Source organism: Myxocyprinus asiaticus, chromosome 12 (assembly GCF_019703515.2).
Source record: "Myxocyprinus asiaticus isolate MX2 ecotype Aquarium Trade chromosome 12, UBuf_Myxa_2, whole genome shotgun sequence".
Classification (NCBI taxonomy): domain Eukaryota; kingdom Metazoa; phylum Chordata; class Actinopteri; order Cypriniformes; family Catostomidae; genus Myxocyprinus; species Myxocyprinus asiaticus.
Genome location: NC_059355.1, coordinates 11,694,377 through 11,721,725, shown reverse-complemented (window position 1 = coordinate 11,721,725; position 27,349 = coordinate 11,694,377). Strand labels below are relative to the sequence as shown.

The window sequence follows — 27,349 nt, the reverse complement described above, 5'->3', positions numbered from 1 at the left end:
GACGTTGTGTCCCTTCTGCCACAACGCTGGACTACCCGCTGAAATGGCCAGGACCTTGTCTCGGCTCCTCAGCACAAAACCTGAATGAGTGGTATGCAACTGTTTTTCAAAGACCAGAGGTGTTTCGGGCTCCCAATAGTGACCCCTAGTGTCACTACATCGACACAACATCTCGTTCCCTCCATCAGGGAAGGAGGTTACGCAAGTAACCAGAACGTTATCTATATGAATCAATAAAAAATGTTAATCAGAAAAAGTAAGGTTCCCTTTTATCCCTTATAATTATAACAGTAAATTCTATGGTGACTCATATATTTTACTGTATAAGTGCAAATACTCTCTTGTTGAGATGTTCACCATAAAATATATGGCGATTAGAACATTTGACTTCCAAAAACCAAAAAGTATTATATTGGAGACTGAGATTTGTTGTTACATGGGCAAGTTGTCATAAGGGCTACTGTACAGCAGATCTCACTAACTATAAAGTTTTGAGTCAAAAGTCCAATTACGCAAATGTATGTTTCTCTAGTAGTGCTTTTGTATGTTGGTTTCAAACAATGGGCCAATAAAAATAAATAAAAAATAAATAAATAAATAAAATATTCTGTCCTCCAAACTAAAATGTCCATTCCATCATATTTTTGCTATAGCTGTTGGGTAAACAAGTGAACACAATAAATCCACACTAGCATATATTCAGGCAAGGGTCAACTATTTTTTCATAAGTGTCAAGTTGGGGCAAGTTGTCACATTTTTATTGAGACGTTTAATGTTTCACAATCTTTTTTTCTGAAAAGCATATAGTACTTACCCTTTAAATAAAATAATGAACATTTTATAGTGATTGTAGTGACTTTGATGTGCAGAGCTCCATTAATTAAAAAAAGTGACACATTCTCATTACAGTTTATCTATTTTACCTTCAGGAGACCTCTCAGATCCTGTGGCCGCATTGGGACCCTGGTCCCCGGTCTCATCCTGAGAGGAGCCCAGAACCTCCTTCTCTTATTCTCTTTTCTGCCGATCACCTCTTCCAACTGCACCTGATCTCTCTCTCCATCACTTTCACCATCCGGCCGTTGGTGATGTTCCTGCAGATCAGTGCTGGATAATGGTGGTCAGGGTTGGGGAGTAACAGAATACATGTAACGGGATTACGTATTTAAAATACAAATATAAGTAACTGTATTCCACTACAGTTACAATTTAAATAATTGGTAATTAGAATACAGTTACATTCAAAAAGTATTTTGATTACTGAAGAGATTACTTTGCATTTTATTGTCAGTTGTTTCATTTAATATTTAGTTCTTTCAGATGGTCGGTCACCACTTTGTAAGGGGGAAGTCACTCACTAGTCCAAGGACGGTATCCAGTGGCGTGGCTGAAGGTCTCCTGCGTGTTCTGTCTTATCATGCACGACATTAAATAATACTTTAATAAAACATGGAACTCAAATCAAATAATCAATCTTATCATTAATTATTTTCTTTATTTTATTTGACTCCAGTTATGAAAAAACCTCGTTGATGTATCTATGCTCTGAATTTAAGTTTTGGATCTTATTATTTTTAAATTCTCTCTTCTAGACTGCATTTGTAATTTCAATGTTATTTGGGTCCTGTGCCAGTGGACACAGGTCCTTTAACTACAAAATTCATCAGTTTCAGATATTAGTAAGTTTTAGACTAAGTCCTTATAGATTCTCGGCTATATCCGTTTAGTCTGATTTGGCTAATTTCATATAGATTCTCGACTCACCGTTTAGCCCCAGTCAATGAAGTTCTGTTTTACAGATTCTCGGACCTACCCTTAGTATTCCCGTTTAATTCTACTTGGCTAAGTTCTATTATAGATTCTCGGTTTACCGTTTAGCCTTTTACATACTTAACTAATGGGTTACTTCTGAAGTAGCTTAATTAAGGCAACTCTGACCATAGATTTGTAGTTAATAAGAAATATACTAGAAAACAGTCCATCAGAATGAATCATAATAACAATTTATTTACCAGGTAATAGTAATACATTCAAACAATCCAATTAAAATAATAAATCAAACTCAAAGCTATCAGTGAACCAAGCATAATAAAAATTAAAGTTGCATTCCATTCAAACATTTACCAAACATAAGAAATTCAAATTGCAATTACCTGGTAGAGAAAAACTACATACAATGTTTACTGTGTGGATCTTCTGGCTACAGAGAGACCTTGATAAATATAAACTACATGCAGCGGTACAGCATGGGAGATCTGGCTTACAGATTCCTTCAAACATTTATCAATAATAAGAAATACCTGGTAGAGAAAGACTACATGCAAATGGCAAAGCATGGGAGATCCGGCTTACAGATTCCTTGAGCTCTTCTGCCATCCTTCCTCAAGTACCAAACGATTCCATTGTTATTTCAGATGTGTGTGTTTGATGTTATTTAGGATTTGGTTTAAAATTTAGGGAGTTGTAAGTCGACCTTTGATTGAGTAGGTTGTTTGATGTTTACAAAGAATACACCTAATCTGCATACAGCATCTGGTCTCTGTGTGAGACTTGGGAGGGGCATCCCCCGGATAGAATACAGTATTTTACTAAGTTCTTAAATCTTACTTATGATTTGACTTTGCTGAAAGGGAATGAGACCGTTTTACCAGTTGCACTGAGACCTCTTGAATGATATCAAACATGTATGATCAGAAAACTTTTTACATTACAGAACAGGATAAGTCATAACTTAGTTTTTAGTGTCCTTAAAGTGACCTAAGGTGAGAGAGAGAGAGAGCAGATGTTGAGTGTGATTTGCGTTTTATAGTCCCCAGTCAGTGGGGTGTGTTTTCTCAGGTGGAGATGCTCCTCTGTGTGAGAATTTTATGACGTTGGTTCTCGCAGAGTTCTTTGACTTTCCTGGAAGTGATGCAGACAATTTTTTTGACAGTCTTACAAGATGGAAAACATTTATACATATAAATGATGAGATCCAAAGTGCATCTGAACAGCGGTGAAACACTTTCTTATGATGTGTTACATTCATACGAGTAGACAGAGAAGTTTGGAGCACAAGAAATAGAAATAAACATTGTGTAAATTGTCAGCTTTACCTTAAGCTAAAATGCTATTTATAGCCATTTTACATGCACGTTACCAGGCACGATCATATTTTTTTATCAAGAAAATTCACGTTGGATCATAATTTCTTTTTTCTAGTAAGACCTTTGATATTAGAGCAAAATTAATATTTTTGATAATAATTTGTATTGTTTTCCTGTAAAAATATCTAAAAATCCTTAAAACAAGATCAATTTGATTGATCATGTTTTAGAAACAACACTGCATAAGATATTTAGGTTTTTCAGAGAATGTATCTTTAACATGTGTATTTTGTCTTACTGTACTGGCAGAGTTTTTAAAGTCAAAACAAGTGAAAAAAAATCTACCAGTGCTGAAGAAGTAATCCAAAGTATTTAGAATACGTTACTGACCTTGAGTAATCTAACGGAATATGTTACAAATTACATTTTACAGCATGTATTCTGTAATCTGTAGTGGAATACGTTTCAAAAGTAACCCTCCCAACCCTGAAGGTGGTGTACTCTTGTACACTGGATCAAACTCCGATTTCTTGCTAGATGCACGCTGTCCCATCGTTGTACTGTATCAAAAACCAAAGATTTCAGAGTTCAGCACCTATGTGGGCACGCAGAACTTTTCGAACTCTTCGAATTCTCATTGTGATGATGTCATATAAGGGATGGCTGCAGTGGACGGGGTCTCCTTACAGCGTCGATTGTTCAAATGATAGAAGTCATTGAACTAATATTTGATTATTCTCTCTCTCTCTCTCTCTTTCTCTCTCGTTCTCTCTCTCTCTGTCTTTACAAGGAGGGCAACAACGAAAGTCTTGAGACAAATTACTCATTTTGTGATGCCCCAGATGAATCTGTTTCTCAATTTTTGGGATTGTCCTTTTATACAGTTATTTTGGATTGACTTTTGTAATTTTACTGACGAACATTTGTTTTTTAATTTTCTATGTTGTTTTGGATATGTTTGGTTTTTATAGCATCAGCAAAACAAAAGAAAGTTTGTATTTTATTGTTAACCTTTTATTGCTGTATGCCAAAATTCACATTCACCAAAGCAAATTCAATAATCAAAAGCCCTTATTTATAGTTTTTTGTTTTTTTTATTTTAAGAATTCAAGCAATGCATCCAAACAATTTCTTCAAAGAACACAGTCACTTAAGACTGTAAACCTGCTCCCTCTTTAAACTATATTTGATGCACAATATTCAACCTGGTATTTGTCCATTGTTTTGTTATTGTTTTTTCTAATGTACGTTATCAAATTTATGTCTGTACACTTGTATTGTTTTTCATGCATATTTTTTTAAACCCTGGCAATAAAAAACACTTTATTTTTGTATTTTCTATATTTATTTTATAATTCTGTATACTGGAAAATAAAGTGTAATGCAAATTCTCTTCATGTGCATTTTAAAGAAAGATTCCACTTTTGTCAAGCGAAACATTTCACAAAAAAGTGTGTCATGTTTTAAGTAAAAAACAAGCAAACAAACAAAACAGATATTTGTCATTGTGCACTGCTAAATATTCCAGATCCATGAGATCATTGTGTACAGTGTCTAAAGTTTGATTTTGAGGCAATTTGATGTTGCAAATTTATGTAGCTAATAAGAATTCCTCAAGAATTTGAATTCTATTTCAAAAGAAAATACTTAATTTTCTTTTTCTGTTTTGTTCAAGCCAGGTGATTAAATACAAAATAAATTCTTTTTTTTTTTTTTTATAACTGTCCAGTTTGTGAAAGGAGAGTATTTAGGGTAAAAATTTGCCTTGTTGCAGTGGCTAAATGTTTTTTTTTTTTTGTTTGTTTGTTTGTTTTTTTTTAAGTGGGGTGAATAGATTTGTTATGAATCAAAATAGTTAACCCAAATGCAGGAAAAAGGAACCCTAGTCACCTTTTTTAATAAAATGAATTTTAATCAAAACTACCTTCCTTTTTTATTTCCTTTAACACAAAGTATGTTGCTCCATCAACATTCAATAAAAAGAAATGTATATTTTTTCAATCTTGATACACTTTGTGACCAGGAAAAGCACATTTTCCTTAAGGTAGGCACGCCCTGTTATAAAAATTATCAAAATTGAAATAACACAAATCAAAGAATTGAAATTATAATTTTATAAGTATCTTATAATTAAAACCATCTTTTAAGAAGCCACCCTGTGCCTAGACTACAGCTTTGCACACTCCATTCTCTCAACCAACTTCATGAGGTGCATCCTGTGATGCTTTTTAAAGGGGGAGTTCCAATCTATGCATGACACTTGTTGAATGCTTTTGATTCACTATCCACCCAAACTCATTCAAGAAATTCACCCAGAAGCAAAATTTAAATTTTGTTCAATTTTAAGCATTTACGCAAAGGTCAAACGTTTAAGTCATTTTTATTTGTATATCGGTTTCACAAAACGCATCATTTCAAAGCAGCAAAAATGAAGAAATTTATGCTGTAATGTCTTAAATGAGTCCTCATTGAGCAGTTTCATTGTACAGCCTTGTTGAAAATCATGTCTTAAAATTATTTGTCTTTGTTATTTTGGCCCCAGAGAGCAAGCCAAAGGTGACTGTGACAAGGAACTTAAATCCATAAGATGTTAGTTAATGGAGAAAAAAAACCTTTGGGAGAGAAAAGGCTCAGCTGGGGGAGCCAGTTCCCCTTTGGCTAAATTATTATTATTATTATTTTTAAAGATCAAAAATAACAATTTTAGTCAAGTATGTACAAACTTTACACTGGTAATGTTTTTTTTGTTTTTGTTTATTTTGTTTCTGCAGGTTTTATTAAGCAAAATGTAAGACTTTTTGAAGACCTTTTCAAAACCAACTAAACTAAATTAATTCATTCAAGGGAAAACAATTTGTCATCGCACAGTTCTCTAAATGTAAATGCCTAGGGAGCACAAGAACAGTCATATTAACTGTACTGTACACAGTGGTAACACTTCAAAGTTTAAAAACACAACTTAACAGATCTCCATCACTTTGTAATTCATTTGACAAAAAGTAAGAAAAGGCTTGAATACCTCGACCACCAACCACCATAAGGAGGAAATAACTTTTACCTTTTGATCAGACCCATTATATAAGCTTTATGCCTCTACGACACTGGTGTTTCACTTGAATAATGTTTAAACAACACCCAAATATATACCCCGAAGCTCTGGAATAGGTGGCACTGTCTCCAAACTGCTCAGGACGATGTCAGTGATGCATACCAAATTTCTTATAAATCTGACAATGCATTCAAAAGATATTTTACTTTTTAATAAAAATCAATATGCTGGAGACAACGTATGGCTGATATGGGTATCCTTGAAATCTTCACAACCCAAGGAATCCATAGACACCAAACTCAGGATTTATTCACTTCAAAAGTAACGGGCAAAAAAATCAAATGTTTCACATTTCTTGACCCATAGGTGGCGCTGTCACCAATCTTTGCATGTACCCTCAGATCATGGTCCTGATGAAGCATACCAAGTTTAGTTGCAATACAACAAACTGTTGCCGAGATATAGCCTCAATTCCTGTTTTATGTTGACCTAGTTAAATTTGAGCTAACGTAACTTTTCAACAAAATCAAAATTCGGTATTATTCATTCCGTGTGGATCAGTCTGGAAATCCTTTTGAGCCACTGTTTAAGTAAATCGGGCAAAGTTTGAAGGAATAGTAGCGAATAAACAATAAACGTCAATCCAAGATGGCAGCAACTGTAATGGCCGGAGCTTTAATTAAAAAAATATGTGCAAAATAAGTGCATTTTTTAACTGGTGGTGGCGCCACCTAAAGTGCATCCTAGTGATCACAAATTTGGTATGGAAGCTATTTGTGCCCAGAATGAGAAACCAATCCCTCCTGCAACATTTAATACCATGACATTATGAATTAAAGACTTTAAGTCGAAAGGGCAATTTAAAGGGATAGTTCACCCAAAAATGAAAAATCTCTCATCATTAACGCACCCTCATGCTATCCCAGATGCGTATGACTTTCTTTCATCAGCAGAACACAAAGACTTTTAGGAGAATATTTCAGCTCTTTAGGTACATACAATGAAAGTGAATGGGTGCCAACATTTTAACAATCCAAAAAGCACATAAAGGCATCATAAAAGTAATCCATACAACTCCAGTGTTTTATTCCATGTCTTCAGAAGTGATATTATAGGTGTGGGTGAGAAACAGATCAAGTAATTTTTCGCTAGAAATTCTTCTCCTTGCCCAGTAGGGGACAACATGCATGAAGAATGTGAAAGTAAATGTTAAAGTGGAGACTGACTGAACAGGGAGAATTTATAGTAAAAATGGACTCAAATATTTATGTTTCTCACCCACACCTAACATAATGTATCACTTCTGAAGACATTGATTTAACCACTTGAGTTTTATGGATTAATTTATTGCCGATTTATGTGACTTTTGGAAAAACTTTTGGCACCCATTCACTTGCATTGTATGGCCCAAAATTCTTCTAAAAATCTTAATTTGAGTTCAGCAGATTGAAGGAAGTCATACACATCTGGGATGGCATGAGGGTGAGTAAATGACAAGAGAATCTCATTTTTGGGTGAACTATTCCTTTTAAGACTTTTTATCAGACCTGCAGGAACCCTGTTAAATATATTAAGGCTAATTTTACTTCAGAAACAGACATCTCTGTCAATAGGACATTTGAAGCCATGGTCACAGGTTCAGTATCGATTTTATTTCTCAAATTCAACAGAACCTACAATGTCAAATGTGATCTCTTTACAAACATAAAGCCCTTACAAAATTCCAATCATGTCCCCAACAAACCCCTTTTAAAAAACAGGTCAAGACAGAAACTTCAGAGAAAAAAATTTTTAAGCAACCATTTTTAATAAGGAACTTTTATCCTCCTCACTAAACGTTAGTTATGACTGGATATGAGTGATGAAAATGAGAGAACACAAATGAAAAGACAAAAGCAACAAATTAGGATTTTGCCATCTGTATCAAGTCGAGAAGAAAAATATGCAGGAATTTAGGACCAGGGCATGTCCAGTTTACACGATGACTAAAATACACCAAGTCTCTTTGCCTCGATCACTGTACAGCAAAACATGAATAAAATTAAGTACATGCAGAATCTCAATCACTGTCACTAGAGTCCTTTTACTTTGCGTCTTTTCTTGGGCTTTTCGATTTGTCCTTTGCCCTCTCTTTTGATTTTGGGCTCTCACTCCTTTTTCTTTTCTTCTGTTTATCCCCATCGCTCTCAGAATCACTGCTTCCACTGTGGCTCTTCTTCCTTTTCCTGCTGCTGCTCTGTCTATCATCCATATCTTTGCTCCGATGTCTCTGTGAGGAACATTCTTTCGAGCCCCTGTCTCTCCCTCTGGTCTCTCTGCTCTTCGACTCATCCATACTCTTCCTATTTCTGTCTTCTGCATCTCTTCTACGGTCCCGAGTCCGGTCTCGCTCTCTGCTTCTGGACCGGCGAGATGATCTTCGGTCTCGGCTGCTGCTGTGATGTCTGATGCGCCCACTGTCACGTGATTGGCCACGTTGGCCACGCCCCATCGAGCGGGACCTCCGTGTGGCATTGTGGCCCTTTTCTCTGCTTTCCGATCTGTCGCGTCGCTGCTCTCCATTCTTTTTCTTTTCCACCTCCTTCATTTTCTCCTTTTCATTACCTTCGGAATATTGTTTGGTCCTTTCCTTGCTCTTGTCGTCTTGTTCTTTCTTGTCTCGTTCTTTGGTGTCTTTGTCTTTGCTGCTCGAGCGTCCCAGTTTGTCATCTGCATTGCCGCTCTTTTCATCCTTCTCTCTCTTCTTTTCTTTACTCTTGCTTCGGCTGCGAGCTTTCGTCTTTTCTCCATCCGCATCAGTCTTTTTGCGAGTGTCCCTGTCTCTGCTCTTCGAGCAATGTCTCTCCCTCTTCCTCTCTCTTCCTCTGGAAGGACTGTGCGATTTATTGCGTTTTTCTTTCTTGTCTCTGTCAGAGTTTTTTTTTGCTTCTTCCTGTCCTGCTGATTTGTTCTCTTTGACAGCTGGCTCGGTGGCTTCAGTCTTTTCTTCTGACATGTCCCCTCTGAAAAGTCAAACAAATAACATAAAGAACATAATTTAATATGAATAGTAATACTTCATATGCTTGAGTGCATTCATAACAAATGACCTAAAATCATGATTTTTACAATTGAATACAAAGATAAAAACTTTATTCCTAGCACATAGAATTTCCTAAATTAGTTCACCCTGACCTAAAATTGTCATTATTCGATCACCCTCCCCTTGTCGTTGTAAACCTGTATGCTTATTCCAAGTGCTTTTGTAATTTAACTACATACACGATATGATTGATAGATTCATAATTAAATTTTCAGTAGTTAATGCATATGCTTGATATAAGGAATGGAATTACTAATAAGTGAAAATGCTAATTTATCAAATCAGTAATTACATTTGCACTGGTAAAAATGATAATTCTTGACATAAAAAAAAAAAAAAAAAAAAAAAAACGACATTTCTCGCAGAAATACATTCTTGATATCTGTAATTGCATTTTCATAGCAGAATTTTACAATTGTCATTTACTCCTATTCAAAACGTAATTCTCAAATTTCCAGCTGAAATTCCAATTTGACTTAGAATATATATATATATATATATATATATATATATTCTAAGAAGTGATTGCAATAATTAATAAATAACACTGTATGTGTTTACAATTTAATGATAAACTTTTTTTGTTGAAAAAAAAAAAAAATCTTTATGTCTAAAGCTTAAAAGCATGCCATTTCAGTTCTATGTCCTCAATTTTCAAGGAAAAAGTCTTATTTTACTCAACTGGATGGCAGCAAGTACTATAAAAAAAGAATTTGTCCTCTATCACCTTCCTTCACATTATACTGACCTGAAATGTGAGTGGAGCTTGAACGCATTTTAGCCCTCACCCACAAACAAGTAATTTTTTTGAAATGCTGGAGAGTTTCCACATGGTTTTGTTGAATAGCAGAGAATCCCAGCTTTACAATGATGTGTAACATTTCATCTTCTATAGATGAGAACCTATTTTGCTGATGATTTGTTTCTCATACTTTTCCAACCAGACTTCAAATTTTGTTCTAAATTTGTTTTTGACAACACTGGATTATTCACCCAAGCAAGCTAACAAACAAGTAATTTCTTTAACTCATTTTAAAGCTAACAACCCAAGGTAAGATTTAACTATAAAGTTTGAGGCTATTTGGGGATTACAGATTAGTGGTCAGCAAAGAAAAGAGACACTGGCATTTTATGCCTTACTGAAATATTTCACTGTGGGCAACAAATTAAACTATGCATTCACATTCCTGAGAATGAGAGCTTTCATTTGATATACGACTTGTCTATTTAAGTGCTATGTGAAGGACTTTTATATTCATTTAAATTTCTACAACGTAACCTCCAAGTGGGGCTAATTTGCGACAAATGATTTTGGGCCTTATTTTGTTATTTTATGTAACTAAATGCAAAAGTAATGGAGTTCTCTGAAAAGTTCTAAGCTTTCAAATGCTACCACATATGATTAACTTGTGCATCCAGGGACTTCAGGGTTTTAAGTGTTAAAACGCCTTGCCATATAGCGCTTCCCCACGGACCCGCAGATTTTAAGAGGTTAAAAGTCCATTCCTTATCACAACTGAATTACAATTTAGTATTCTAATTTTTTATATCTGTAATTTGGTTTTCACTAGTGGCAATGTCAGTTTCTGATATCTGCAATGTGCTTGTAGTTAGCAAGAAAGCCTTTTAAGATCTTTAATTACACTCCAATTTATTGATCTGAAATACTGAATCTAACATGCTAAAATACATTTACAGATAAAGATTTATAATTTTTCACTAGTTGTAATTTCCTTATCAACAAAATGAATGGAAATTTGTACTAGTAACAATTATAGACAAAAAGTAAAAAAAAAAGTGCACCACTGACATGTGAAATTGGAGATTTCAACTAGTATAAATATGTACAGATATCTGTAATTGCATTTTGAATAAGACATATTGTTAGATAATGCAGTTACAGATAATTAGTTTACTAGTTGAAATTCCATTTTTAATATCAAGAACGTGCTTTTTTGTGAGTAATAACTTCATTTTTATATCAAGAATTAACATTTTAACTAATGCAAACTTAATTTCTGATATCAAAAATTACAATTTTCTCTAGCAGTAATTCAATTCCTAATTCCAAGAATCAGCATTTTAACTAGTGAAAATTTGACTGTTGATCTCTATAATTCAAATCCTGTAAATGATTAAAAGTAAATTAGTCTTGCCATAATATGCTATTATTTTTTCCATGTTTCACAAAAGGAAAAATGTATGCAATTATTTTTCATTCAATAGCACTGTGTCAGGAACAGACCAAACGTCAAGTTGATAATATTCACCTTTGCCAAAGGTCTGAAATCTTAGTGGTGATCGTGGTTAGATTCCAAGTATTGAAATGTAGCACACAAGTCATTTGGACTATTTTAAAGGTGCTTTTATGGTGTTCTGTCATCCGTTTTGGGTGAAAGCTGTAGATACAATGATCTTTCGTTGTATGGAAGAGTTAACTGATTTTCCTTTTGTGTTCCACAAGAAATAACAGCAACATAACAACATAATGGAGAGTAAATTACAGGATTTTCATTTTTAGGTAAATTATTCCTTTAAGTCTGCATTACATGAATCTTGGATGCAATATTAGCATGCACTTTAAAACGGATGTCTAATATGTTAAGTTGACATAATGGCCGCACTTGTCGCCTTTGATCCATCGTTCTTGGGTGGAGGTGTTGGCTTTAGCTTTCTGTGTCCTTTGCATTTCCTGCCGCCAGTGTGGAGGTGTCTCACTGCGTCGAAACCGGTCCCATGACCGTGAACGTGATCGAGATGGCGTCCGATAGCGCTACAGAAGAGATCAATAGCCAAAGAAAGACAAGTTAAAAAAATAAATAAAAACGTTTATTTGTTAAAAAAAAAAAAAAAAACAAACGATTTAATTCAAAATGTCAAGATGTTCAAAAATTGTAATATGTAAAACAATACAGAGTGGCCCTAAAAGTACTTGGACACTCAAGTATATATATATATATATATATACATAAAAAAAGATATATATATTATATATGAATGTCATTGCATTACTAATAAACAAATGATGCAAGAGCTTGTCTCAGCAGTAGTTCATCTCATTAACTATGAACATGTTCCACTAATGTTTGACAACCAAAAAGTGTCCAAATACTTTGTCTTCCTTTGAACAGAACATCTATCTTTTTATCACTAACAGACATCTATGGGCAATCTTTCTTAAAAAAATAAATAAATGACACGTTATCACATGCAATGACATTATCTGTCCATATATTTGCGTCACTCTCACTTCAAAGCAAACACTAATTTATTCTCTCACCCTGGGACCTCTTCCTTTAATTCTTCGCCCTGACCTGGTCATCACCAGTCTTGTGCGAGTTGGCCTAGAGTTCGCCATAGGTCTGGAATGTAACAAAGAGTTTAGAAGATCACACATCTTAAGACATTTCATCAGTCTTTGCAAATAAATTATCCTGGACAATTCTTTTTACACAATCTCCTACCTCTCTCTTTCTCTTTCTCTCTCCCTGTCTCTCTCTTTCTCTCTCTGCCTCTCTCTCCCAGAGTCCTCCTTGCGCTGTTCTTTGCCTCGCTCCTCTTCTTTGGCCTTCTGGGGGCTTCGTCTCATTAGGAAGCGGTTTTCTGGAACATGTGGGACTTCCTCAGGGCGGATGGATGACTTTGGTTGGGCATCAGCCTCTTCCTCTTCAGACCTACACAGAAAGACACGACTGTGGAATATTACAAATGTTCCTGGTATTTAAATGTTTATATGTAGCTTAAAACTTAAGTAAAACTACGACTCAAAAGTCTGGACACAAAACTGAATTTATGTTTCCCATGCCCTTAAAAGGCTTTTGGCTGGCACTGAAATGTTTAAAATTTGTTTTATATACAAATATAAATTGTGCTTACATATGAATTTCTATACCAAACAAAAAATTACATTTAAAACTTAAATGATTTGGAGCAGACACTGAAGGAAAAGCAGTCATCAAGTGAGAAGCATACATTTGAATTCTTTGAATACTGTTAAAAAAGCATCCCAAGATGAAGTTGGTTGACAGAACATCCAAATTGTGCAGAGCGGTAATCTAGACAAATTGGGTGGCTACTTGAAGAAACTCGTATATACATTTTCATTGATTTATTTTTTACTGGGTCACACTCACTACATAATTCCCATACTTTCATTTGTGTTATTGTATAGTATCTATAACTTTAACATTATAAAATGTGGAAAACAGCAATAATAAAAGACTGAGTAGGTGTGCCCACACTTCTGAAAGGTTGTGCATGAAGTAATGTTTTCAAGAAACTTTGAAGCATTTAATCTGAAGATATAAAATAACATGCAGTATTTAAATGATGCTCTGTGTGTGTAAATTGAGGATGTATTTGTCAAGTACCCCTTCTTTTCTTTCTTCTTGTGTTTTTGTTCCTTTTTCTTGTGTTCTTTCTTGTGTTTCTTCTCATCCTTCTGATTCTCCTCTGGGTCTGTGGAGCTGTCTGAGGAAGACTCGCCGTCACTCTCAACGGAAGACTGATGTTTCTTCTCTTTCTTTGCTGGACAACAGAAATTTGAACAATGCATTAAAACGCACTTTTATCATTTGTTTTATGTTACTGTCTCATTGTGGCCCATAGGCCACTTATCACCCATCGGGCTGTCATGATTATCATATTTTGACTGACAATTAATTATCATGCAAATAATTGCGATTAATGATTGAATTGTCTGTTTAGTTTAAGTCACTGACAGTGTAAGCTGTTAGTGTAATACATATGCTTTTAGAATTTGTTTTTATTCCTATTTAACTTAGTCATTTAATAAAATAGGGACATTTGATTTCCTTTAAAGGGGTCATGACATGAGGCATCAAATTTTCCTTGATCTTTCAACATATGAGGTCATTTTACTATAAAAACAATGTAAGTTTCAGAACTCAAAACTTCCTCCTCACTGCAAAAACAGCATTTGTTGCAACCAAGCAGCCAAAAAGACTTGTTTTCTACTTTCTCCACATTGTGGTACACATTTGCATCTGACCGCCTCAACACATCAATGGCTACTTACCTTATAATCTCCATAGCCCCGCCCAGTAGAGGTGAGCAGTGAGAGAGTGAGTCATAATGGTGGGCATTTACTGTCAAGTCTTCAAGGAGAAGCAGCACCAAAACAGTGCGTTTCTGACAGAGGTGCAGAATGAGGCTGGAAAATGATCCATGTTTTACAAACGAATGTATTGCCACATATTTTGTGCAAAAAAACTTTACAAGTCAACCTCAAGAAACATTAAAATAATTAAAAAAAAAAAAAAAAAAAAAACAGCATGTCATGACCCCTTTAAGGTTGTGAAAACTTTTTTCCTTACATGGTGTCAGGTGAGCTCACTGATCTGAATGGGAGAAGAGGTGATTGAATTGATTCAGTGATTTAAGACTTAAATTTTAGTCTGTGCCTAACATATGCAATCGTATGACTTCAGAAGACTTGAAATATAACGCACAAGTGATATGGATTACTTTTGTGGTGTTTTTATGTGCTTTTGGAGCTTAACCATAATCCTCTCTTCCCTCATCCTTGTGTTCCACTGACGAAAAAAGTCATACAAGTTTTGAAGGACTAGAGGGTAAGCAATGATGACAAAAACTTTTCCTAAAGCAGTTTCATTTATTCTGTTTTTAGAATACATATTTTAATTATTTAATATATATATATATATATATATATATATATATATATATATATATATATATATATTTTTTTTTTTACACACACATATAGATTGAACTTGATTATCCACAAATGTGGAAATTTTCCTTTGGCTTCTCACAAGAAAGAAAAAGTAGTACACATACCCAAGTAGGATACAGACAGCAATCATAATCAAACAACAACATTAAAACACAAGCACCAAATAAAAATAATCATGATTACATAAAAGCAACCCTTCCTTTCATTCAGTGCTCTAACTGCCATTGGTATAAAATCATTTTTATAAATAGTTCTAAGAGATTTGGGGACCCTATACATTCTTCTAGATGGGAGCATTACAAATTCAGGGTAAAGTAAGGAATTGTGCACGCTACAGTTCTTCCAAACAGTAAACAAACAAACGAACATGAGGAAATTTTGAAATGTCACCTTTAGATTTTGGAATTAGTTCTCCACAGTTGAGCACTTTGACCTCGGCGTAGGGTTGGCTGTTGGGGTCTGTCTTCTGACTCTCGATCATCTGGATCACCTCCTGGCCGGAGATCACCTGACCAAACACCACATGAATTCTGGGGAAGGGGGGGGGGGGACACATTTTAAACACTGTGCTCAGAGCACATACATAGTACAAAGACAGTACCAATGTATATGAAGCACCAACAAGTGCTGCAAACTAGTACCTTATTCAAAGACAACACTATATTCTTCTATAATCCTGTTATATTGCGTACTAGAGGTAGACCGATATGTCAGTTTTTAGGCCTACAGATTAATCTGTGCCGATAGTTGCTTTTTGGAACTATCGGTTATCAGCAAAAATCTATGCTGACAGTTTTTTATTCCTCCATGTTTCTCTGTGGCCGGCGCTGGAGGACTCAACAGTCAAATCAACTGACTGACAGTATTCATCCACAATTTATCCACACTTCAATGCAAATTTGGTCATTTTGATTAGATAAATGAATTGTTCTAAATTGAAGCAAGGGCATTAAAAGAAAACTATGACTACATGGGAACATGCCACTCAGCACATACTGTACTTCAGGTATCCAACTTCATATCTTGTGAATAATAACAAAAAACATAATCTGCTGAAATACATTTATATATACAGTATATATTTACATTCAAAATCTTTAATATGGTGAATATACAGTATAGGCTATAAAAAGCTTAATTTGGTAGTAAAAACTTAAAGCACTGTAATGGAGCCAAGTCCCTTTCATTCCAAAATAAGAGTTTGTAAATAAATAAGTGTATTTCGGGTTTGTTAACAGTCCTGCATTATGCTCCAAAACTTCATTTTTTTCTGCTTATTATTGGGATTTGGATTGCACAATACACTGCTTCTTGAATTTTATTCATTTTGGACTCTTGTAGCCTCCATGTCTGTGCCCATCATAGTAAGGAAAGATTAAGAATGATTTATAGAATGTTAAAAAAAAACAATGTTAAAAACTATCGGCCGATTAATCGTTTATTGAATTCTCCCACCACCTTAGTTATCATATCAGGAAAATACAATATCGGTTGACCTCTACGCGTACATTCTGAAAGCTTCGATACTTAAATGAAAAGGCGCTTACCCATCCAAGTGAGGAGTTGGTTTTGTAGTTCTATGGTCAGGGACACAAAACAGTGAGGCAGAATGTAAATACAAATCTAACGAACACAAAAACAGTGATTAATGCACACCATAAATCCATTCGTGACACTGTTATATGCTGTTCACAACTAAACCAATGCACCGAGGACATTTACACTCATTATACATCAAGGCAGCAAGAAAGAAAGATTTTACAGATTATCCTCTCCATTATCCAATGCGACACTAATGATGCTCCACTTAGAGGTCAGTGTGCCAGACTCACATAAAGAATTGTGAGCCATTGGTGTCTTTCCCTCTGTTTGCCATTGACAGCAGGAAGTCCTTGTTGTGTTTCATTGAGAAGCTTTCATCTAGAAGAGATGGAAATTAGAATACTGAAATGTTGAAGAAAAAAAAAAAAAGCTGTCACACTTTTTAACCAATGAATTTCAATGGGCTTTCTAGTCGTTTGTGATCACTGTAAGTGATTTTCATTCAGGCTGACTCCAGCAAAATTGTAAAATTCCTTGATTTATCCAGGCTGTCCATTAACTATATAAATTTATGTAGGCTGGCGAAGTAAAAAAAAAAATGAAACCCACCTTCAAAGAAACCACCATATATGGATTCACCACCTCTGCCATTTCCTGTTATTACAAATAAATCATTAAATATGATTTCACACAGCCAGTACAATAATGCAATGATATGAAGCAACAGACAACAGTACCTTCACTGAAGTCTCCTCCTTGTATCATGAAGTCCTTCACTATCCTGTGGAACAGACATCCTTTGTAGTACAATGGTTTCTGAGTGGTTATGCCGATTCCTTTCTCACCTGCAGGCAGAGAGATCTTAGTTTAATTTATTAAGGAATATACAAAACACACCACTAAGCATTCACACTAGAGCTGGAAGATGTGACGATGGAATCGACGATGTCTTACAATGATCACGATTGCGAAAAGATGATGATCGACAATATTGGGAAATGGCAAAACCATGGATATGGGAAGTCGCCAAATATATTAAATAGTGGCCAGGGTGTGAAACTAGTGATGTCGGCGTCAAGTGAGATGGCCACGACCGGAGTCTGATCATTCGCCACTGACCACATGATACTAATGAAATGCCTAATGTTATCAGAAGAGCTGCGGCCCCGAATGAACCCCACCGGATCTGTATGTATAAGAGATGTTATAACTTTACTTAATCGGTTAGCCAAAATTTGACACAATTTTTAACGTCTAGCTGGATCAGGGAAATTGGACGGTAACTCTTACACTCGCTTGGATCTGTCCTTTTTAAGAATCAGACTGATCCGGGCTTGTGTCATGGTTGGTGGAAGCTTTCCATTCTTTAATGATTCTGTATAAACTTCTAACAAAAGTGGAGCCAGTTCTGTAGCATAAGATCTAAAAAAATTCAGTGGCAAAGCCATCTGGCCCCGGAGCCTTGCCTGTAGGCAGGGCCTTAACTACCTCGTCAAGCTCCTCCAAGGTTCTCTCAGAATAAAGAGAATTTTTTTTGCTCAGTCATCAGTTTAGGGAGTTCTAATGGTTCCACAAAGTTTCTAATAGCTTCATCAGTAGACAAAGGCGTGGAACTATAAAGATCAAGATAGAATTCTTTAAAAGCATTATTCATATCAATGGCCAAGGTAAATATTTCACCACCAGCAGATTTCACTGAGGGAATGGTAGAAAGACTCTCTCCGCTTTACATATCTAGCCAAAAGCTTCCCTGCTTTGTCCCCTGACTCAATATGACTGTCTTGCCCTAAATAACCAAAACTCCACATTCGCGACAAAATAGCATTATATCTGTATTTCAATCGGGTCAATTCTCTGAGGCCATCAGATGACATTCAGCACTTCAGTTCTGTCTCAGTACTTATAATATTCTCTTCCAACTCCACGAGTTCTCGTGCTTTAGATTTTTTGATGAATGAGGCATACTGTATAATCTGACCCCTAAGAACCGCCTTAAGTGCCGCCCAAGCCATGCCCACAGAGGATACTGAGGACCAGTTGGTCTTCATATAAACATTGATTTCAGCCTTTAACATTTGTTGGAAATCAGGATTTTGCAAAAGGGATACATTAAAGCAACTATATGATTTGTTTTTCTCCATATGTGGCAACACCTCTAAACTCACCAGGGTGTGATCTAAGACTAAGATGTTTCCAACTGAGCAATCAACGACAGAAGAAATGAGGGACTTAGATACAAAAAAAACAAAAAAAAAGAAAAAAAATCTATTCTAGAATAAATCTTACGGACTGATGAAAAAATGTATAGTCCCTACCAGATGGCTTCAAAAGTCTCCAAATATCTATAAGACCAAGATTTTTACACATCCTGTGAAGTGTCAATGTTGCTTTAGGGGGCTTGCACACTTTTGCTTCACTATGATCAAGGACTGTGTCCATCAATAGATTAAAGTCTCCTCCCAATAATATATCATGAGGGGTGCCAGCGGCTTGCAACATCCCTTCAAGATCTATAAAAAAGCCCTTATCATCAGCGTTAGGTGCGTAAATATTAGCCAAAATCAACCTTTGCCCCTGAATTTCTGTTAAAACCATAATGACTCTTCCTAATTTATCTTTAATCTGTTTGAGACATTTGAATTGCAGATGTTTACTTATCAGTGTACTAACTCCCCTGCTCTTACTTGAGCCAGCACTAAAGAAAACATGTCCACCCCATATCTTCCCAAATTTGTTAGCTTCCTGCAAGGAAAGATGTGTTTCTTGAAGAAACACTATCATATTTCTTAAGTTTAAGAAAATAAATAACCTTCCTGCTTTTTATGGGGTGCCCCAACCCATTCACATTAGACGTGGAGAGAGATAATCCACTCATTAACATATGACATTTCGACATATTAGAAAAAATAGATTGTGTCAAAAATAAAATTATAAAGACCACATTCCAACATTAGTGCCTTAGTCAAACCTCGAACTTCCCCCCGAACCAAATAAACAAAGAAAAACGTGCCCATTAACCCCATGCACGACAGCACCAACCGGCGTCCATCCCGCTAAACTCAAACAGTCCATGTACAAGTCCGGTGCTTCTGTACAAATTTTGTGAGACAGAATTACATTACAGAAAATAATCTATAAAACTACAGAACGTGTAGATTAATGCACAAAACTGTATCGAAGGTGTGTTACTCCACAAAACAAACTCCAGCCGCTAGCGGAACCAGCACAAAAAATAAATAAATACAAATAAAACCGTTTCGTTTCCTCAGACGGTCAAACAAATGTTCATTGAGCCGGCTGTTCATGTCAGTTGCATTTCAGTAAGTTACATAGAACAACTGACAAGGAAGGTTTAGGCCTCCCCAAAATTTTCTTTTATTACGACACTTGGCCCACTGGTCTCTTCCACCAGTGTGCGCCCCTTCCTGGTACAACATTGAACAAGCAGTCCTTACCCCAATCTCACCATTGCAAAGTCTTTGTCAAATTGTCTAGAGAAGTAAAAATGCATCCTATTATTTCACACATTTAGTATGGACAAAGGCTTCTCGCATGTTCAATTCTGATACTTAACTAAATGTTTCCTCAAGCATATGGCTGAACCCCAAATTACGTATTAACAAGTCCCCCTTTTGCTGGAAACAATGGATTGAGAGGGGTGTTGCTACACTTGGTGACCTTTATGAAAACCGAACTTTGAGATAATTTCAAAATATAACCCCGCAATTTGGGATTTCCAAGTCTCCATTTTTCAGGTATTTACAGTTGCGGCATCTATTTTGTATTATTATTTGTGGTAGTACACAGTCCTTGAAGGTGCTATATGCAAGACTGACAACAAGCGTTTGAAATGGGTACTGCAGTCCAAATTCAAAATATTGAAGAGTTGTCTCCGATATTTTGGAGACAACTCTCAAACTCGAAGCTCATGCGGGTTGCCAGAATATTTTAAAGGATTTCTGAGCTTTAAACTGTCTCCATCTCCAAAGGCATCTCCAATATTTATCCTTGTTTTACTATGCTTCTGGTCAAGGTGGTTTTTAGATGGATGGTGAGGCTTTTTAGGTCAGGTGGAATCTGTTATCTCTGATCCAGTTCGTTTGCTGGCTTCCATGGCTGCAGCACGCAGTGTTGTTTCCCTGCAAACTTGTTCAAAGCTGGCAACCCGGCGGTGTCAAAATACTATTGGTGAGTGGGCAGGATCACACAGACCAAAACATAAACAGAAATTCCAGCCCGAAATGGAAACTTCAAAGTAGAATATACTGGCTAAAGCATTGTTATAGGAGATGCCAGTATCAGCATGTTTCCTAATTCTCTAATGACATATTATGGTCATTTTATGATTTAGTACAGTAAAAATATTACATATAGCACCTTTAACATGGCAGACATTCTTTGTATGATGCTCACAGCCTTTGGAAATGGGCATGGAGCATCAGTGTATTATTTCTCTATGATTCAGAGTCTTGGTGACGGGGACTTAACTGCACTTAAGAGGTTATGGTAAAGAGATTTGAACTTGGTATTGGAGGATAGGGAGGGTTTTTTTTTAAACCATGTCTAGGGATGCAAGGATATGCCTCATTCAAGATTTCGCATCGTTTCTACTGGACTCCCCCCAACACTACACATTTTGGATACATCCCTAATCAAACACACCTGATTCAACTCATCAGCTCATTAACGGAGACTCCAAGACCTGAACTGAGTGTGTCAGAAAAGGGAGACATACAAAATGTGCAGTGTTTGGGGGCCTCCAGGAACAGGGTTGGGAACCACTGCTCTAGATTGTTTAGGCTTGGTTTAAAAGACACACATACCTGCTGGTGATGTCAGTTGGAGGATGGAGACATAGCCCATGCTCTATGGTTCTGCGCCAAGACTCAAGAGTTCTGGGTAAGAGAACTTTATCTGTGATGTATCTTGATTTATCTTGAGTGATGGGGCGGTCTTTAAAGTAGGTGACAAATATACAAAAAGCTGGGTCCAAACTAGTGTAATGATAGGCAGACAGATAATGCTTATAGGACAGAAGTCAATTTGCGCTCCATTTCAAGAATGGTTCACCAAATTGGACAGGTATCTGGCCTTTCTGGTAGCCCTTTTAGTGTAACGGTTTACAGAACTTAGCAAGTTAAGCCATAGTTCATACAATATAATGTAATTACATTACCTGTCGTCTTTGGTGTAGATATTGTCTCTGACAATCTTGCTGAGCAATGTAATAACGATGGATTGTGTTAATCCGTATGTTTAAATAAGTCCTCAAATACAAGAGTAAAAGCTGTATACAAACACACCGTGACGCGCCATGTTTGTTTATGTTTGAAGTAGTCACGTGAAACTACCACGTAGAAAGTAACCCGTTACGTCACCTTTTGGCTCTCATGTCAGCGGAAAAGCGCAGCAAGTTTACTATAGGCTCCAGGTTGCCCTGGCTGTGAACCAGCGGAGCACAGGCTCAGCACGAGAACAATCGCAATTTCGGTGAAAGAGGGCTATGGACAGCTCTCAATGAGGATCATGTGGAGAGAAACAGAATTGCAGTGGTTATTGTAAGTTCTATTCTTTGTGGAATTCTATTCTCTTTGTTTGTTGATTTCTATATTTTTTATTTTCTAAAAATGTTATTTTTTGTTTGTTTGTTTGCTTGCTTGCTTGTGTGTGCATGGTGTAATTTAGGCTATAACCACAGGGATATTTGATGAGGGACAGGATGGGGGTAAATAATGGGAGTTAAGTTGATTCTGTGTGTACAGTTGTGGCCAAAAATATTGGCACCCTTTCAGATTTGACAAAAGGCTGTGAAAAATATATACTTATCGTTTATCCTTTTGGTTCTTCATTCAAAGTATTCACAAAAATCTATCCTCAAAAAGATATCAAACAATTCCAAACAACACAAGTTTAATCAAAAAACTAATATTTTTGTCAAATATGTGTGTGACACAATTTTTGGCACCCTTGTATTCAATACTTTGTGCAACCTCCCTTTGCCAAGATAACAGATCTGAGTCTTCTCCTATAATGCCTAATGAGGTTGGAGAACACATGGCAAGTGATCTGAGACCATTCCTCCATACAGAATCTCTCTAGATCCTTCAAATTCAGAGGTCCGCACTGGTGGTCCACACTTCAGATCACCCCACAGGTGTTCTATGGGGTTCAGGCCAGGGGATGGCCATGGCACAACCTGATTTTGTGGTCAGTGAACTATTTTTGTGTTGATTTTTATGTGTTTTGGATCCTTGTCCAGCTGGAAGAACCAACCACAGCCCATTTTAAGCTTTCTGGCCGAGGCAATCAGGTTTTGAGTCCATGATGCCATGTATCCGAACAAGATGTCCAGGACCTCTGGCATAAAAACAGCCCCACAACATTAAAGATCCACCACAATATTTAACCGTGGGCATGAGGTACTTTTCCATATGGCTACATCTCTGTGCGCGCCAAACTCATCTCTGGTGTTTCCTGCCAAAAAGCTCTATTTTTGTTTTGTCTGACCATAGAATCTGATCCCATTTGAAGTTCCAGTAGTGTCTGGCAAACTGAAGATGCTTGAGTTTGTTGCTGGAAGAAAGCAGAGGCTTTTTTCTTGAAACCCTCCCAAACAACTTGTTGTGATGTAGGTTATGTCTGATTGTAGTTTGAAAATTTCTGACCCCAAGACACAACTAACTCCTGCAATTCTCCAGCTGTGATCCTTGGAGAATTTTTGGCCACTCAATTGATCATCCTCACTGTGCATGGAGACAATATAGGCACACGTCCTCTTTTAGGCCGATTCGTAACATCTCCAGTCGATTGGCACTTAATTGTTGCCATGATGGTGGAAATGGGTATTTTCAATGCTTTAGCCATTTTCTTATAGCCACTTCCCATTTTGTAAAGCTCAACAACATTTTGCTGCACATCATAACTTTATTCTTTGGTCTTACCCATTGTGATGGATGACTAAGAGAATTTGGCCTGTGCGTTACCTCATATATATATATATATATATATATACCCATGTGAAACAGGAAGCCATGGCTGAACAATTTCATGTTCCTTGTCACCAAGATGTACTAAACAAAATGTAAAATATGATGAGAATATACTTCAGATATATTTTATAAATAAGATTTCTAGGGGTGCCAATAATTGTGGCAAACGTGTTTTGGAGAAAAATATTTATTGACTTATGAGATTTTTCCCAACTTTCTACTTAAATTAAAGGTTAGATTTGTGTAAATATTTTGAATTAAAGATCAAAAGGATAAACAAGACATATTTTTCACAGCCTTCTTTGCTCATATTTACCAAGGGTGCCAATATTTTTGGCCAATACTGTATATCTTTTGTTCCATTTTTCACATATTAATAAAAAATTTAAAAGCAAGACCATGTCAGACTAGTATCGCAATACCTCCTTTCTTGCGTATAAGATCTTTTAGACAGAGGAGTGATTTAAAGCAGGGTTTCTCAACCACTGGGTTGTCTGCTGGGTCCCGATATCTTTTCTGTCATGAGTACAAATTACCAATTAGAAGGACAGAAATGTACATTTGCATTGTTTGGGGCAACAGTGACCTCTATTGTCAAATTGTGAGGAATGATATTTTGGCAGAAAACTGAAAGTGCAGTGCACATGACTGTTTTATAATTGCAAATACTGTATATTCGTTTATAATTGCAAATTTATACCACAGGCTTTTGCAGTTTAACAATGACATAAGACCATATTGCGATTCTGATGTTATTTTAATTAATATTGCAGCGTCAGAAAATCAGTTTAATTACAGGCTTTTTAGGAATCGTAGTGGCCAAGTAAAAAGTGCATTCAAATCATTAAGATATTGACGATATTGCTTAATTTGATATCGCCAGCAAAATCATTGTGATTATATCACGTATATTCAATATATCACCCAATGCTACTTCAAACAGTCCATTTAAATTAATTCATAAAAAATAAAAAACTTATTCAAAAATTGTGTTAATCTAATTTTTCTGTATTTTATTTTATGTATTAAACATTAAAAACATTTTTAAACATCTTTTTGGCAACAATGGCTGTTAGTTAAAAATTATAGTGCTTGATTGAAGAAAAAGGAAACCAAGCTATTTCAGCGCAAATACATGGGCCATTCATGGGATTCGATAATATATTGAGATATATATATCAAATATCAATAAAAGCCTGACATTTTTAAGCCCTGATTAATACCACCTCATATATCCCATGTCAGAAAAATCTACAAATTTACCTGTGCATAAGCAGCGGAAGTTTTCACAAGTCTTGGGACACACATCAGAGAAGAGTTCGATGACCACCCGACCCGCTGCAGAAAGCGAGCAGGAGGAACAGGTCAAACAGGGAAATACATACCACATCTCCAGATATTTTAAATAACGTGTATATATATATATGTACCAGGCACATTACTGATGCCGATGTCAAAGAAGCAGCGAGGACGCTGCACCTTCACGCCCATTGTACTGTATGTAAAAAAATAAATAAAAATACAAATAAGACAGGCACTAGTACAGCAACACATCTGTGTGTACAGTCTCAGCACATCATCAAAAACTTTTACTACACAGTATAAGAATGCAACTATTTTTGTATGTATGACAATATAGCACCGTTCTCTACTGGTGAATTTCATGTCCAGGTCACAAAAACTATAGCATTTTGCATAAAGAAAATTAAGCTATTTTTTTATTTTCATGACAGTTAAAACTGCATAATACAAATACAACCAAGATGTATAAGGGTCACTGACAAATAAGTTTGAGGTGATACAAATAAATCTAGTTTAAAAAGTTCATAGCAATGTAATCTTTGAGTCCATGTTGGTTTCATTAATGTTTGGAAAACATAGTAACTTCTAAAAAAAAATTATGACTTTTAAAAAATGATGTGGTGTAACCATCAAGTAAAAGACACTTAAATGCTTTCTTTGCACATTCAATACTTGAGATTGTATGCAACTTAATTATTACATTTAAATAACTTTTTAAAATGTACTTTTCAAAGAGGGAAAATGTTGATCTGACGGATCTGATAATTATCAAAATCATATTTAATTTTTCACTGCTTATCTTTTTAAGATTTCATAATAAAAAATTATTCTGCAGAATCTGGACTGCTCATGTTAACTTTTCCTTTTTAGCTCTCAATAATTTCAGCTTTTAACTTTGAAATTTGTTTTACTATCTCTGGATGGTTACACCTCATGACATTTGTTTAATTTGAGCCCCAGAAAGAAATTTTTTTTTCAAAATGACTTTGAACTCAGTAATGGAAAACATGTTCATCATGGAAGAGGTATATACTTATGTCATTGTTTTTAATGAATTGCTATTGTAATGCAATTTTGAATGCTTATTAGTTATTATAATCCTTATATATACTAATCGCATTACAGAAATGACAATAAGTTTTTTCCCCTTCTTTATGGTTATGAGAATTAAAGGGGAAAATGTGCTTAATTGTCATGAAAATAATGTCACAACGCAAAAAATCTTGAAGATTCAGTATTCATTACGCAAAATATAGCTTACTATTTGGGGGGTGATAATACAACGCTGACATGTTCTTTATAGCGTTCGATATTTTCAGCCAAAGAGAATCTTTGAATTTCCTAATACTTTAATAGCAAACACTTTACACAGCCTTACATAGTTTATGCGGACTCTATGCAGCCTTTCCTAGAACAAAATCACGTCAATCATTCTCAGTGCTTTCACTTTCAGCAGAATAAATTCAAATAGAGGAGGTCTCATTGCTCTCTTCCAGCAAAAAAAGAAGGGAAAAAAAGCGACTAAACCATAGTGTGTGACTTGTGCTTATAATATCATAGAGCAAATAATCAACTTCAACATAAAAACACACCTTTAAAACATTTGTTTTCATGATTTTGCATGCGTTCTAGAGCGAGTCACACTGCACCAACATAACATGCAATTTTACACACTTCAAACTTCGGCAAATCTAGTCCCTGATGATGTTTAAACGACATAGTCATCAACAGAAAGTCAGCACTATTCTCTCAAATCTGCAGTAAAATCGCAATGTTTATCTGTTTAGTAACTGAACGGTTAGCATGCTAACATGCTACTCGTTGCCATTCGTGTGTTCTTAGACGATTCCTTCCCTATTCTCTGTTCCAATACGCTTTCAAGCTAAAGAGGTCTGATCAACAGAAGAAAATACAACTTACATGTCTGGTCCACGTTAAGCAAATACAATTAAAGTAAATGGAAAAATAAACAGCATTAAAGACTGTTCATGTGTCCTCGGCGCGCGGTTCTCTAAAGATGGCGCGTGACGTAGCGGTGCGTTAGTGTTATTTTTTATTTTTTTTCCACCCGTATTCCGGCAACTCCCGCGAATGATATATAGACGTCAAATGATTGGACGAAAGTTGTCTATACGTCACCAACTTGACGACGCCTTCTGATTGGATGGTTATCGATTCTATATGTCGTTCCGACGGTAGAAAACTATTTGTGATTTTCTTTGTATTAAAAGTAAATGACTGAATAAATGTACTGGAAAGAAAATAGTTATTTATATGTGTCATATCACTTTGTCCTGAACAATAATGAGCGATATAAATACGATTTTTTTTTTTTTTTTTTGACAAACCAATTTTTCCCTAGACAATCCGAACGCAGAAGGCGGGACCTGCCAGAATACGGGTGGGGGAAAAAAATAACGCTTACCGCCTGAGCTGAAACTACGGCGGACGACATGACGCGTTCTAAAAATTCGAAACAACTGTTTTAAATGAAGATAAGCACACCGGCGCCGCCACTCGGCGTCTGTCGGCGGCGCCCGGCTACAACTCCGGAGGCTGTTCAAATTTCTTCCGTGCCAC

At 35.9% G+C, this 27,349-nt stretch overlaps 1 protein-coding gene across 2 annotated transcripts; it reads right to left on the bottom strand.

The window, feature by feature from the left end:
* Positions 1-7,771: 7,771 nt before the first annotated feature.
* On the bottom strand, positions 7,772-26,832 carry LOC127448668 (peptidyl-prolyl cis-trans isomerase G-like). 2 transcript variants are annotated; one of them, XM_051711381.1, is made up of 13 exons: positions 26,690-26,832; positions 24,898-24,962; positions 24,731-24,805; positions 17,216-17,323; positions 17,088-17,132; positions 16,769-16,856; positions 16,484-16,513; positions 15,327-15,466; positions 13,588-13,744; positions 12,682-12,891; positions 12,498-12,579; positions 11,842-11,990; positions 7,772-9,137 (listed from the first exon to the last, which is right to left on the bottom strand). In XM_051711381.1, the coding sequence occupies exons 2-13, from the start codon at positions 24,956-24,958 to the stop codon at positions 8,219-8,221; spliced, it is 2,064 nt and encodes a 687-aa protein (XP_051567341.1). In that variant the 5' UTR covers positions 24,959-24,962; positions 26,690-26,832; the 3' UTR covers positions 7,772-8,218. The 2 variants fall into 2 exon arrangements, with proteins under 2 accessions (XP_051567341.1, XP_051567342.1); XM_051711382.1 differs by lacking the exons at positions 24,731-24,805; positions 24,898-24,962; positions 26,690-26,832 and having other exon boundaries at positions 16,484-16,559; positions 17,216-17,318.
* Positions 26,833-27,349: the final 517 nt, after the last annotated feature.